At 40.7% G+C, this 15,545-nt stretch overlaps 1 protein-coding gene across 1 annotated transcript in view; it reads right to left on the reverse strand.

Annotated features, from left to right (window-relative positions):
* cttnbp2 (cortactin binding protein 2) overlaps positions 1 to 15,545 on the reverse strand; it is an 86,355-nt gene that overhangs the window by 28,570 nt on the left and 42,240 nt on the right. The window contains exons 3-5 of the mRNA XM_014338757.2: positions 14,155 to 14,385; positions 7,006 to 8,431; positions 3,446 to 3,754 (exon numbers count right to left, since the gene is read on the reverse strand). Of these exons, the coding sequence (XP_014194243.1) occupies positions 3,446 to 3,754; positions 7,006 to 8,431; positions 14,155 to 14,385 (1,966 nt within the window). The remainder of the gene's footprint in view (positions 1 to 3,445; positions 3,755 to 7,005; positions 8,432 to 14,154; positions 14,386 to 15,545) is intronic.

Raw genomic sequence — 15,545 nt, forward strand, 5'->3', positions numbered from 1 at the left:
GTCCCTGTGCAGAAGGAATGAGAGGTTCATCTTAGCATGACATCATGTAAACATTGATAGTGTTTGATTAATGCTAGCAAAATGCACGTGTGTGTTGGTTGGTGCATCCAGGTCATGATTCTGGGAAAGGCATGTAAACAATGGTGCTGAGTTTTTCCATTTCATGTTTGGAGCTTTGTGCAATCCATGACAAGTGCCCTCTAGTTCCACTATTTTCATGTGAAAGCAGTAATTTCTAAAACCCTTTCATCTTTTGAAATAAGACGAATAAGTGAGTGTGAATGTGAGAGTGAATGAATAGTGGTATTGTAAAGCGCTTTGGGTGCCTTGAAAAGCGCTATATAAATCCAATCCATCATTATTATTATAATAGCGATTATCAGCTACTACGGACCAGAAATTTAATCTCTAGAAATATGCTACAAGAAAAGGTGTTGTTATCTTAAAGTCACGGGTTTAACGAGTCACTCTATCTTATGCATTTGTTTGGCTTGGGTAGGGCTGTGCAATATGATCAAACTCTCATATCCCGGCTTGGGTGTATTTACTCTGTCCGAGTTCTCTGTTCAGTCTGATGATAGTCTGTGTATACCTGTGAAGATGAGAACTGGGCCTTATGTGAACAGCTGCTTCCTCTGCCCACTCTCTTTGTTTCCCTCTCTGTCGCACAAGACCGTTTTCTGTTTTCACTTTGTTTTTGGTGAATAAACTGTTCATCTTTGCATCTAACCTTGTGCTCTGTCCTGGGTTGTTGGAGGCTTTTTGAGCCAGCCATATTTAAAACATATTTGAAACAGGGAACTCAGACCAACTCTCCCTTTTAACATTTATCATAGAGAGTTTCTATCACCAGATCCTCCGAAATGTCCAATATTCTGAAATATTGCAAATATTGGACAAAGAAAGGACAATAAACTAAAAACAATATCAATTTGTTTTCACACGAGTGTTAGCCATAGGGGTGGTTTAAAAAAAGTTGTACTGTTATTGTACTGTCAATCTTAAAAGAAATAGAAAGAAAATCCCATTAAAATGTTGTATGTTTAAAAAAAAGCAATAAAGGAAACCACTAATGAGATCCTACAGTTTTGAAAGCTTGTACTCTCTGTTTGCCAAAACAAAATGTTAAAGTACCTGCAGGTATGTTGTGGTATATGTTCCCTTATCAAAGTCTCAACTACGTATATATAGTCCAAATACACAAATGTGCCTTTAGCTTTGGAAATGTCCAATTTGTAGAAGAGTGAAGGAGGATAAGTAAAGGGCATTATTCAAATAATTAGATCAAATCAGAAGGAGAGCTCTTATGTGCATTTGGGTATTTCTGAGAGTGTCCTCTCTGTGGTGGCACACCTAATATAAGCCTTCAGTGCAGCTGTCCTTCAACTGCATTTGTCATGTTCATGGATCAATGATCCTCAGCTGACAACTGGGTATTATTAAACATCTCAGCAGGGAAGCAGATCATAAAAGGCCTGCATGTCTGTGTGTCATTATTCTGCATGCATTAATTATTCTGTTTTTGTATGCAGGGTACTGTGTTTGTGTCAAGTGGATGAACATATACTCTGTGCTGAGGTTATAGCCTTGACATGAAAGGCTCACAATCTCACTTAATGGCAGCCAACATAATGCGATGAGTCACAGCTCACCCGCACATGTCTAAGTGTTTATCAGCATCAGGGCTTTGTCCTCACTACATCTTCATACAGCTGCTGCAAAGAGCACGTCCTGCCACTGCTATGCTACACCTTATGACCTAACTCAGCAGTTCCCCTTAGAATGTTTCAGTTCATGGTTTTGGCTTCCCAGCTCTTGCTTTTCTGTTTTAGTATACTTTCCTTTGGGTTACAGCTGTCAGCTCTTTTCAGTATGAAGACCCTAATACTGTTACTCTATACCTGCTTCTCACCAACAAACAGCAGAGAATGTCCGAAATTAGCTGGTGAAATTGGGGAACAATTAGCAAGCTAGGCAGCTCCCTTTGAAAGTGGAGGAGACCAAACCTGAGCTAAAATCACTCCAAATACATGCAGTTTTACTAAATACACAGTGGATGTAAAACAAAGGAAACGTTTGCAAATAAGCTCATCTTTTTGCTAGGTTTTGGGCTTAGAGATTCTTCTTGAGATAAAACTACAAATACACTGGTGCCAAACACCGACACTTTTATTAAAACATGCAGGCACTAAATGGTATACCTTAAGATTTGACTGATTTTTCTGATTTACTGTTTTTTACTGATTTCTGTGAGAATGTGAATGTCAATGCGAACCTGTCCAACTCAGTTTATGGAAGTGACAGCCAAGTGAAACTGAATAATTAAACTGATATGTTACTTGGGCTTTTTACCAGTTTATTTGACCAGTTTAATCACGTACACTGTCAGCAGAGTATTAGCTGCAGTAAATACAAGAAGGCTTTGTGGTTAAACTGTTTTACAGTTTTTAAGTAATGTCACAACTACATACTTTTACAAGAAACAGGAAAAGGGCAGCAACTCAGTCACTAAATCAGTTAAGCCTAATTTGTGGAGGCAAATGAACAAAGCCTTTGTGTTGTTCCATATGGTCACATCTGAGTGAGGAACCCTCTTCAGCGTCTTATTCAAATGCAACTCCTAGATGGCTGCTTACAGGAAAGGAAAAGCATTATTGTAGTCGCATATCTCGCAGTTAATTCAACCTCTAGGGCCTTTATCGAGTTTGCTTGTTCATTTTCTTCCATCCCACGGCACCCATGAAGGCACAGGTCCACTAACAGAACTGTGTGCTTGTTAAAATACACAGTGAATAGAAATGCTGATAAGCTAGAAGTTATTTGAAATGGGACAAGAAAAACGTCTGAGTAACCGAAGCTTAAACTAATATTAAAGGCTTCAAAATAGACAAAAGCAAACAAGAACAAACCTCAGTTGGTAAACCGTCTCTCAGAATGCAAATCACACTTTCAAAGCCATTACCTTTTTATTTTACTTTAATGAGCAGCAAAAAGAAAATACTAGGAGCAGAAGGAAAAATGCACTGTTTAACTATGGTGCACGCTATTTACATATACAATGTCATTAACTAGACAACTCACTGAAAACCTTATGCATCATTGTGATCAGCAGTTCAGCACAATCAATCCAGTGTTAATTCTTTGTTTGTATTTTAGCCTATCACCTTTTATTCACAGTCAATACAAATCATCACGAGCTCCTTAACTCTTTAACAATCAATAAATAAGTCAGCCCGTCAGCCAACCACTCACCAAACCTCACATTAGATCTCCATTGACAGTGGGCGAACACACTATATTAAATTTGCCAAAAAGATTTAAAAAAAATTCTGAGTCTAAAAGCCACACTATCCATCTACATCTCCCATGCTGCAAAAAAGTATCAAATTCAAACAGAGCTAAATCAGATTCAGACACCAGGACTGATGAATCAAATTCCACTTACCTGTGTGTCCATTCTGAGCAGCAGCAAACAAGGCAGAGGTTTGGTTGTGGTTGAGGTCATGGTTTTGATTAAGATGACTGGATTTTTTCTCCATGGTGGTGGTAGAGGTGATTTTGGTGGTAGAGGTGGTACTGATGGATGTGGTGGTGGTAGTGGTGATGTCGTTGGTGGTTGGTTCTGGTTGGTTAAGCAGCATTGACAATAAAGTGACATTTCCCTGGGAAGCAGCTTGGAGGAGCAGGGGTCGCCCGCCGTCCAGGGCAGCAGGCCCACTGCCACTTAGAGAGGAGACTATGGAGGGACACCAGCCTGCAAGGGGAACGAGGAGTAGGAACAGGACAGGTTAAACTGGGAAGAGGAAGAGCAGGAGGTAGAGGAAACAGCTAGAAGTGCTAAGTGTTGGAGCGCAAGGGTGTAAGAAGTTGGAAGGAAAGGACAGCATATCTGTTTCACTCATTCAAAATAGTCTGCTTTGTCAAAGCAGCAGGCAAAGTTGCAGTAGTTAACCATTTCCACCACAGAATCCTAGAATAAATGCTGTAAACAGCTTATGCTGCCAAACACTGTTCAAACTCTTCAATCTTCATTCTTCTTCTTGTTGTGAAGATCCCACAATTTTAAATATAATAAAAACGAAAGCTGAATTTGGAAGAAACACCCTTCAGTCATGTTATAAGAGTTGACTTTGCACAGTGTGTCCATCAGAGGGCACTCTGCAACTAGATGTCGCAAACACAAAAACAAGCTGATCCGATTGGACAGACGAGTAAATAAATAACTACTCCCTCCTTAATGAAACACTCGTGTCTAAAAGAAAAAAAAATACTGACTGATGAGTATATCAGAATACTGGATTTTTAGATCACCAAATATCTTGAAAACAAAATCTCAAAAAGTCTGATTAGTGTCTAATGAAACTGAAGCATCTTAAAAATGTATAGTTTTAAATTACTCAACTTAAACCAAGACACAGATTGTACTTAATATCAGAATGTCTGGAATTGCTAATTGCTTAGTTTGTCACCACAGAAAGGAAACCTTTTAAAATAAGCTCTCAATTAGCTTCTGCTATTCTACCTCAAAGATATACAAAACATATGTGTGTGTGTGTTTTTTTTATATATATAGTATGTATGTATGTATGTATATATATATATATATATATTTATATATATATATACTATTATTATATATATATATATATTATATATATATATATTATATATAGTTAGTTATATATTATATATAATATAAGTATATATAAATAGATATATAATAATGTAATGTGTGTTGTGTGTGGTGTTTGGTGTGTGTGGTGTGTGTGTGTGTGTGTTGTGTTGCTGTGCTCGTGTTGTAGTGGTGATGTAACAACTAAAGTTACATCCTGCGGTTTTGTTCCAGGAATCTGTGGTTTCCTCGGCCCCACTTTTCTCAACGTGAGATCAACTGTAATACCTAAAATATTATTCTTGTTACAAGCAAGCTAAACTCTAAAACCTAAAACAGTTTCCATAAATGTCCTTTAAAGTTTAAGCAAAAATTCTAACCAATAATGGCCTGCACTGATGACAATTAATTTAACATATTTTATACATCCCTCTGTTGTGTCTTTGGTTATTTGAATTTTAAAGTCTAGCTTACCAGAGGATTTGAAAGAATTCTTGAGGTAACTATTTAGTTTTACTATATACATATTTTTCACATTTTTTGTGTTGAATTTGTTACCCTGCTGTGACAAACCTGAAGCCTGCAAAAAAACGTCTGCGATTTAATCAGCTTGTGAAGCTGCAGTCTGGACAGAAAAGCCTGTCATCGCATCTGATTAATACACAGCAAGAAGATAGATAGGTCTTTAAGTACCACAAACACAATAGACAAATATATATATACACATATTATTTAGTCAGATAATGTGAAAACATACATGGACTAAAAAATTACCACTGCAAACAAGACAAACAGATGAAGTTAAGAAAAAACATCTAATTACCAACCCCAACAACTGCGCTATGACTACTAACCATGGGCCTATTGGGCCTGTTCAGAGTTGTCATACTTATTTTACTGTGGCAATTTCTGAACAGCATGGGTTAAAAATAGGCTAAAGAAAGTCAGAGTGAAGAATTTGCGTGCTGAAGTGTGTCAAGACAAAAAGACACAGATTCAAAAGAGTAAAGAAAAAATGCAGTATCAAATCTCAAGAAGACGAAGAAAGCCCCAGCAGTTGTTCTGGTTGGAATTTTTGTGGTTTTGGTGCAAAAGTAGGATAAAAACAAAAGCTACAGAAACATGTATGCTGACAGCTGACTTTATGGTTTGGCTTATAACTGTGATAAATAAGTCAAAGTGTGGAAGGATTTCTTTCATACTACTCCACAGCTTTGTCACATTTGTAAGTGGGACATGCTGCAATCGAATGCAAGAATTTCATAAAGGCTGGCCTGGCAATAAAGGTGTTGGATATGCTATTTTCAAAAAAAGAAGAAAAAAAGTAAGATATGGCCATAAAAACATAGTCAGGTTTTTCAGCTGCATGACAGATTCTTAAATATAAGGTGCTTTTCCATTTAAGGCGTTTTGCTCTTGCCTAAACATACAGTTACATGAACAGATAGATCACTATATAATGCATATATGATATATATGATATATATTAAATATATATCATGGTCATGGTTTTGTAGCTTTTGCTATACCCTGGTGGAAATCTGGGAAAACAGACATTACTAAGTGTTTCAACCAGACAATACAGAAATATTGAACCTAAACATCAAAATAATACCAAAGTTCTAATAAGCTGGATCTAACTTTAATCACACCACACAGTGCAACCAATAAAAGCATGAAAATCACATTACAGTGAATATAAAAGCTAACATTTATATCAAAGCGAACAAGTTGCATACAGAGTGCTGTCAATGGCAAACAGTCAGTCAGACTAGTTAATGGAAGCTGAAACAGGAAGGAGTGCAGGAAGTGGAGGAGTAATCATTGCATGCTACTGGAGGATGGAAAAGGGGAAGGGAAGGAGAGAGCAGCCTCTGGCATCAGCTTCAGAGAGGATAGGGGGTTATTTTTAGAAAGCCCAACAAACCAATATGAATACAAGAGAGCATCGGGAGGGGCGCTGGCCTGTCTCAGTTCACCCTGAAATTCTCCTTTTGTTAACCTCTTGTCTCTGAGCAACAGTCAGACACATCCTAGTGACATGATGTAAATGTCTGCTGCTGATACTGATGCTGACATGTCTAATGTGACATCATGGGAGATGAAAGGTGCTCAGGGGGAGGGCACATTAAAGGCAGAGAAGGAGAGATAAGTTGAGAGAAAATGCAGTGAGTAGCATTGGATCTTGTAAGGCTTTTCAGGGTTGGGGGGGGGGGGGCAAGAACATAAACCAAGCTGACCCATGTGTCGTTTCTGCAGTTATACCAGTTTTCCTGTGAACTGATCCTTATGCTGTGCTAAGCTAGGCAAGGCTAGGATCTTGGAAAGACAGGTAAAGAAAAGAGGCAGTGGGCAGAATTGGAGGGAGATGCAGCAAAAAGGAGCCCCTTTACCTGATGCTGTTGCCAGGGGGCTGCCTGATGAGGCACGGGGACTACAGGAGGATGGAGCACTAATGGAGGAGGAGGTGGAGGGGGGGTTTATGGAGGAGGGGCTACTGACAGTGGTGGCAGAGCTGATGACTGGGGGGCACTCTGAACATGCTGCTGTTGGATGCCGCTGAGGGCCCCGGCCAGGCCCTGGGGAACGGCACGGGGGGCAGGCACCCACCTGAGAGGCCGTCAGGGCTGGGACCAGGTCCAAGGCCGGTTTTGGCGGCAGCTGGGGTGTGGCTGGTTTTAACCCAGCCCCAGGGGTGCGGCTGCTGTCCCCCACTCCCTTGATGGGTGGATGAGGAGGAGAAGGTGTCTGGGAAAGCCCTGGCTTTTTGGGAGGTATAGGAGGAGGGTTTCCCCTGTCGATCCTGGCCACCGTGGGAGACTTGAGGCCAATAGGGTGGCTCAGGCGGCTGGGAAAAGGGCCTCCCTCTGAGGCAGAATGGGGCAGGCCTGGACGCAGGGGTCCAGTCCCTCCTGCAGGAGGGCTGGTGAAGCGTGAGAGGACCTGCGTGACGGTGTGACGTGCTTGCTGCTTGGCAGCAAAGTTATCGCGGTTGGTGGGAGAAAGGTCACGAGCTGGAGGACTCTGGGATGCCGTGCCATTTTGGTCCTGTTCCTGGAACTTGTAGCGGGCAGCCTGGACACGGGGACTGACCCCGCTGGGTAAGCCGTGGGGGGCATTGCCCTCTGAGCCATTTTCTGTCTGTGCCAGTCCTCCTGAGCTGCTGTGGACGATCCCCCGGCCAGTCGTCTTTGGCAGGCTCAGGCCCACATAGTTGGCAGGGGTTGGTTTGACAGGTATAGTGAGAGGGGACTTCTTAGGACCCTCCACCTCTGTGGGAGGCAGGTCCGTTTGGCAAGACGCTGTTCGAGAACTAATGGGCTCTGTAGCTACAGAAACAGATGTCAGAGCTTTAGGTTTGGGTGGTGTACTGGTGGCAGCAGCAGGTTCTGGTCTACTAGCAGCAGGCAGACCAGCTCCATCCTTGCCTTCACCCCTTTCAGTCCTGAGCTGCTCCACCTGCTGCCGCAGACTCAGGCTTTCTGACTCCTCACGGCCCAGCCTTGCACGCAGCTGTTCACGCTCCGTGTCAAACTCTGACAGCTGCTTCTCCATCTTTGCCTCCATCTGTTGGCTGCGCTGGCGCTCAGAGCTCAACTCCTCCTGGAGTCGGCCAGAGGTGCGAGTCTCCTCATCCAGGCGAGCCTGGAGTTCATCAAAGCGCTGTGACTCCTCTACGACCCGTGTGGCAAGCTGCTTGCACTCTCGGACTAGCATCATGACAATATGCTTGTTCTTCTCACGCTCATCCTTCAGCTGTGCCGTCAGCTTGCGGTGCTCCTGCTCTAAACTCTGGAGCTGCAGTTTCTCCATCTCCAGCTGAAAAAGAAAAGAAAATACACACGAGGTCTGAGAGCAGTATTACAGATCACAGACATTATAGCTGAAACTTGAATATATACACAATAAGAAACCAAGAAAGAAATCACGCTAAGTAATTCAGGTTACATGTGTGCAGATACAAGAGGATATAATTTACCTCTACAACGTCTTTAGTGACAGTATTACCACTGGGCATGTGACATAATGACAATTCACTGACATCTTTAAAATAAATCGGTTGCGATCAAGCATACCACAAAACTCACAGATTGTATGTGCTGTACAAGTTCAGTAAGCGTCACACGTATGTCAGATATCCAATCCCCAGCTCACACCTCACCAGCACCATGTCTTTGTTATGATCTTATAAAGCAATCTGACACGTCTTTTAATACCATAGTAAACTTCAGGTTCAAATAGCTGAACCTGAATTGAAAATCCAACTGCTTACATTCTGAGGCAATGCAGCACCTCAATTGCAAATGCATTAATAAATCAAACAAAAATTGAACCTTTTTTTTTTTTAGGAGAACAGGGAACATAGTTTAACCCAGATTAATCAAATCAGCCAGACAAAGTAGCTGAATTAAAACAGACAGACAAGACAGGTCTTATTCCTCTACAGGGTGGTTGAATTTATGGGTCTCTATGTCAGAGTCTCTACACACGGTTGAATTTCGATGACTTGTCAGACCAGCGGCCTCTATATCTGGAGCATCGCTGCTATTATTAGCTCAGAGTTGGCTTCACAGGGGGGGCTTAACTGGGGCTCTCGACCCAACTGACCCCATCTCTCTAACAAGCCCCAAACAATAGAGCTGACACTCTGCAGCTCCTATCCCAAGTGAGACCCCTCCCAGCCTTAGCTAACTCCTTCACTCCCGCTGTTCCAAACCATCAGGGAATAGATATCCCCACCAGCTGATGTTGAGGAGAAGTAAGGGCTTTATAAGCAGGAGGAGAGCCAGGGGAATGCCAGTTGTTACTCAAAAGGAGGTGTTACGACTAGCTGCTAATTGGGTGAGGATTATGTCTGCTGTAAGTCAGCCTAATGCCTCAGAAAAACATTTAGGAACGCTGTACATGTCGAAACACACTGGGAGGACTAGATTAAAACCATGTGGGATTAAGATAACTCTGTAATATGCATGACTCCATGTCTCTGATTAAGGACAACTTGAAAAAGCTACAGTCTTTTATTATATTCATTTCTAAATGGTTTGGCGTATTGTAGACAATGGTGTAACAGACAGAATACTTTGCAGATAGAAAATTTCCCAGCTTTAGATTTCTTTAAATTCCAGATTCAGACTCACACCCCACCAGCACCATACCACACCAAGTTTTTTTTTTACTGTAGGTGTGATTTTCAATTATCTTATAGATTGTCTATGATGATTTTTTAAATTACTGCTATTGCTAACAGCACTCTTAATACAAGTGGGCTACAAAGAGTTTCCAGAAATTTTATACTATGCCTACAGATGATACAAATTGTTATGTAAAATCTCTTTATACAGGTTAATGGTGGTCCTTTAAAGTGGCAGTAGGGTGTTAGTTGTAGGGTTGGATAGGGTCTTTCTCCAACTTCATGACTGATTCATGGAGAAGGAGATAGCAGGACTTGGGGATTGCCTTTATTATTCCCATGAACAAGTTCAGAGTGTGTTATGTATTAACTGCGTGATTGTCTTCAGCTTGGCTAAGACCTCATGGATAATTCAGTAGCTTACTCACAGGAGGACAACAGAAGTGGAAACAGACGGAGGGGATAAAGATAGCACGAACTAGCCAGGTGAAATTCACTCTACCCAGCAACCAGAAGATCTCTCCAAGCATGCTAAGCCTGTGTCTTTTAGCAGTGCTGGTTTGTTGTTGTGTCACTGGTCATTTTAAGAGTTCCAGTGAAAGCTGCCTGACACATTTGCTGATTGATTGTTTGGCTACAACTGGGCAATCCGTGGTGATATGGTGATTTATTATACACCAAAAAGAGTACACAGCTTCCACCTTAGAAGAGGATGCGCTCTTCTAGTACGTTGCACCAAAAATCATAATGTAGCACCACAGCAACTGCAAAAAACTTAAGGAACAATCTCATACAAATCTCCATTTCACCAATTTATATTCACCATGTCAAATGAGAGTACATTGCTGTCTGTTGTTGCTTCTTTTATATTTAAGTGTGTTTTGGGGGGCTAAAAAGAAGCAAAACCGCTGTAATTCAAAGTCATACAACCATGTTTCTCAGCAGTACTGAGAGTGGTTTCACAGGTGAAGTGGTGCACTTTCTGTTTTCAGGCCAAACTGTCTTGTGAGAATATTAAATCTGCCATGTGATGCACTGTGCAATCCTAAGAAAATAACCATAATTTTCAGTTTTACTCAATTCCAGAAGACTCTGCAAACCTAACTGTAGAGAACACTACAAAATGGTACATTCCAAATCAAAATACCAGTCTTGGCATTGTGGTACAAATCACATGGTTAATTAGGAGATAGGTGAACTTTCTGGTGGCTCCATCACTCAGTCCGCATTTCTTATTGTTTTGTAACATTTCTAAAGGCATAACCAAAGAAACCAAAGAGCTTCACATGGTGAAGAGATGCAGTATCCATAAAAGTTCGGTGCAATTTACTTATTTGGGACCAAACTAGACGCAGAAAACCCACGACAAGTAAGTGATCCTTTAAAATAAGACCAGAGTGGACTGAAATAAAACCTCAGATGTTGTGGTACAACTCAATGAAACTGTTGTATAGTAAAGATGATCAATTTATTATTAAATTATTTTTATTTTAATTATTTCTATTTATTTAACCAAAATATCACCAGAAGCTATTCTCCTGCCCTTTCATAAAAACACTTTTTTTCACCAGTCCTTTTGACATGAAATTTGACCAAAAAACAAACAAACTAACTTCATTGGTCTTTTAACTTTTTTGCAAAATTTTAAATGGCTTTAAATTCTGGGAAATTCTATATTATTCTAATTCTAATAAAATATATATTTTTTAATTTACTTTTTTGGTTGAGCTTTCCAGCAGATGGCTTCACAGCATCTTCTCATAGTTCACTGACTGGCAAATCAACCTGAGAATCCGAAGATTTTAAAAAGTTTGCTGTACAGCTGGTGTGAAACTGTTCTTCTGAAAAGCTGCCTTTGATCAGCGCCGAACATGCCTACAGTTACTGTGCCTATATAACTTGATCTTTGGTCTACCTGTCCAGAGAACATAAATTGTTTGTCTGAATCTTCTTTGGCAAACTAAATATTGGTTTCACAGTTACCTGCAGGGCATGTGATGACACTGGGGCATTGTGAGACTTCTTTTTGCATTAAACCATCTGTTTTTTGGATGAGTTTCCTGTCGCAGCCAGTCCCAGCCAAACAGATACTTTTACTGCAATCCTTTTTTAATTAATTTGAAATTCCATTCACAAACTTTTCCTCCTTAAACCCCTAAAGAAAGGTTTTAAATCTTCACCTGATGACAACAAACACTTGTCAGTAACAGAGAAATAGTAAGACAACCTCTACATGTCACAGGTTACTTCTCTCACTTCCTGAAAATGTTCTAATCTTTGCTCCTAAACTGTAACATCTGATTCTAACTTCATGGACAGAAGCATCATTTGTCATTTTTCTATTTAAGATCTGGAAAATTCAATTTCTTTTAAAAGTTACCGTTTATATTTTTATGCCAAATAATTCAACATCCACATATGGCTGCACATTAAGGATAACACACACACACACACACACACACACACACACTCTCTATTTAGCCAGCTTTCCTGTCAAAACAGCGACTCCTACCTCTCCCTTCCTTCCACTCCTTCCTTCGTCCATACCTCCTCTCTGTGTATTTATGTGTGTGGTTACTTACAAAGGTTCAGTGTGGCTTCAAACTAAATCTGTATTTCAGGGTTCATGGACAGGACATACACTTTAACAGAGTATTTTCTTTATTGTTCACACACTCAGTCCTCCAGCCTCATGTCTGAACACATATATGAGAGGAAAAAGAGAAACAGTGAAAATGGGACAGAGGGATAGCAGACATCTGGCTGCCCAGTTAATCAGGGCTTTCTAATCCTAAAGAGACCTCGAACAAACACACACTCAAATACACACACTGCATGTGCGTATATGAGTTTGTACACAAAAGCAGAACTGACACACCAGAAAATAGGTATTAGGTTTGCACACAACACAGACACACTGTTACTCCACTCTTCCCCCATTCATACAATACCCATGCATTCAGGAGAAACATTAATATACACAGACAAGCGTCGAATTTTCTCTTTCCCACAACTTCCTTTGGAGGATTTCAGCCTCAGAGATTTGAATTCTGTGTAAATAAACTCAATCTGTGGTCAAAGAGAAGATGCAAATAGATTTCATTAAACTTGACTGAATATAGCCACCTATTCACTACAATTTAACTTGAAACAAACATAAGCTCAGAAATTAGACATTTTGTAAAATGCGACTGACCAGTCTCTGCTACCGCAGCTACACGGCTCTAATGATGGTGGTGTTGGTTTTTCTGCTGGTCCAGCTCACAATGAAATATCTCAGTAGCTTGCAGTTAATTTCTCCAAACTTTCACCGTCCACAGGGCACGATTCCTGATTATCTTGGTGTTCCCTTGGGTTTTTTCCTAGCAGCACAACTTCAGTTTATGACAAGATGATTTAAAAGAAAAAAAAAAAATTGTGCCAGCCTTGGCTTCACTTGAAGACTAATGCTAAAAAGCAGTAATGCTAAACACTGCAGTATTATTGCTGGTAAGTAAATGATGTGAGCTCAGAGGCAGCTTAAGACATAAATATACTATTAAGTCAATGTAACAACATAGTGACTATTCATATCTTTCAGTCATACGACCAATGCAGAACCGATGACAAAACATGGTTTAACATACTAGAGCATTTGCTTCAAGACATTGTAGATCACCTCCCAACCAAAGAAAGTCCATGAACAAGCTACAAATTCTGACGCACATACAGCTCCTTCCATTTAAAGGCAAGAATTTTTTTTTATATCAAATCCAAAGTAATACTTTTGGAACGGATACAACACAAATTTAATCAAAGCTTCTTTCACGCGTTCAGATTTAACAACCATTCGGCATTTTGGACACACAAACCTTGTAACTGTCTGGCAGCACACTGTTCTATGTGTTTCCCTCCTATAATGATTGGATATCATGTGACATTTATCAATGGGCAGTTCATGAACCTCTTCTAAATGAATAATGTCAACATTTGTTTGACTAATTATACAATAAGCGGTGCTGCAGGAAGCAACACCATAAATAAATAAATGCACTAGTTGCTCTTTAATCCATTTTGTTCCGACGCCATGCAGCAGCTGATAATCGTTCCAGTAGATTCAGTTCTCCAAAGCATTTCTGCACAAGGACTGTTTACAAAACAAAAATCCAATTAAGTTACAGTAATTATTGTCAATGCCTGCAGTAAACATCCTGAGACGTTCAGCTTCCACTGTTGTGTCTGGTTGGGAGTTCTGGTTTAAAAAAGCAGAAGCGAAGAGATTGGATCTCATGTGAGAAATTAAATCTTTCCTTAGCAACCGTACAGGTGGCGTTTTAGTTTCACGGTCACAAGGCCATGCACTCTCTATTTTTGTTTTCAACTCCAACCTTCTCCACCAACAGAAATCCCCCCCCCGCCCGCAATGTCTTACCCTTTTCTGACGGCTTTCGGCAGCAGCCAGCTGGGCCGACATGCGCTCCTGCATCTTTCTGCAGTGTGCCATGACGGCCTCCAAGATGGAGATGGGGCTGGACCCTAGGGGACGCCGTTCCTTGTCTCCTCCGGGGACCCCGCCTTCGAAGTCCCTCTGAAGTGCCAGGTAGGGGTCAGTCAGGCTGTAGTGGCTGTACCGTTCTTGAAGAAAAACCTCCTTCCGCTGAGCCTGGAGGGGATATAGAAAAAAGCAGAAAAGGTGCTATTTAACTTGTTTACACTACATGAGTAAAATGATTTTGATGAAAAATAATATATAGAATGTTTCCAGGTTTTCAACCAGAATCACACATATAATCTCATACTGTAGATATGTTATAGAATTAGCGTACAACCAGAAAACAATGCGTTAACTAACAGTACTTTGACATTGGTTTAATGTAAGACAAAAACAAAAAGCCTTTGATAAGGAATGACGTTCTCTCCTTAACCTCATCCAGTGACCTAGATCAAAAGCACACGGGGTAACAACATGAAAGGCATCAAACTGTGGTTTATTTTCTTCACTTTGTTAAGCATTCCTCAACTTTATTTGGAGAGCTCTCTGCTACCCATGGGAAATTTATGTCCCAAAGAGGTTGAAGCTCAAGCAACACTGAAACTTTATGACTTGACAAACTCGTCTGGTCCCGTGGCCGTCATCAGGGTCAGTTTGTGTCCCAAACAAACTCACCCATAATTACATTACAGTAAATAACAGCTAACGAGCAGGAGAGGACATATTTACGGTGATTTGGAGAGCTCAAAGCTTTTACCAGTCCACCATTAACACCCAACCTACCCCTACACAGTGCTTCAAAAAACAAACAAAACAAAACAAAACAAAAAAAACAACAAGCAAAATAAAAGGAAGCTCAGGCCATGCTGTGGAACTACGAACCAACCAACTCTTCCCCCCTAAATGTTATTACCCCAACCGCATGACTCCACAAGCATTCAGCACTGAAGCAGGCACAACTGCGCTCAGGTTACACTGGTACATGGCGATGGGAGATACCTCTGACCAGCTCGGAAGACTGTACACACAGGAGGGCTGTGGTATAATAAGAGAACACGGCTATACTGGCATGACTGTTTCCATTCTTAACTGAAAACATGGTGTCCCTTTGCAGTTACGTAGAAGATCCTTTGCTAACTACAAACTTCAAGCATGGCTGAAAATCTTTTCAGCTGCACACTCTAATGTTTATCATTCATCTTCCAGCTTTGGACTTCCAGTAGAATGTAAACAGAATGCTTAATGCTTCAGCAAATCAGCGTCCCAAGATAGCATGTCTTTCCAAACAGTATATGAATGCAGCAGACTCGTGATTGGCCAAAAAACAAAAA

This window comes from Haplochromis burtoni, unplaced genomic scaffold, assembly GCF_018398535.1.
Source record: "Haplochromis burtoni strain Fernald_Lab_line unplaced genomic scaffold, NCSU_Asbu1 Contig_248, whole genome shotgun sequence".
Classification (NCBI taxonomy): Eukaryota; Metazoa; Chordata; class Actinopteri; order Cichliformes; family Cichlidae; genus Haplochromis; species Haplochromis burtoni.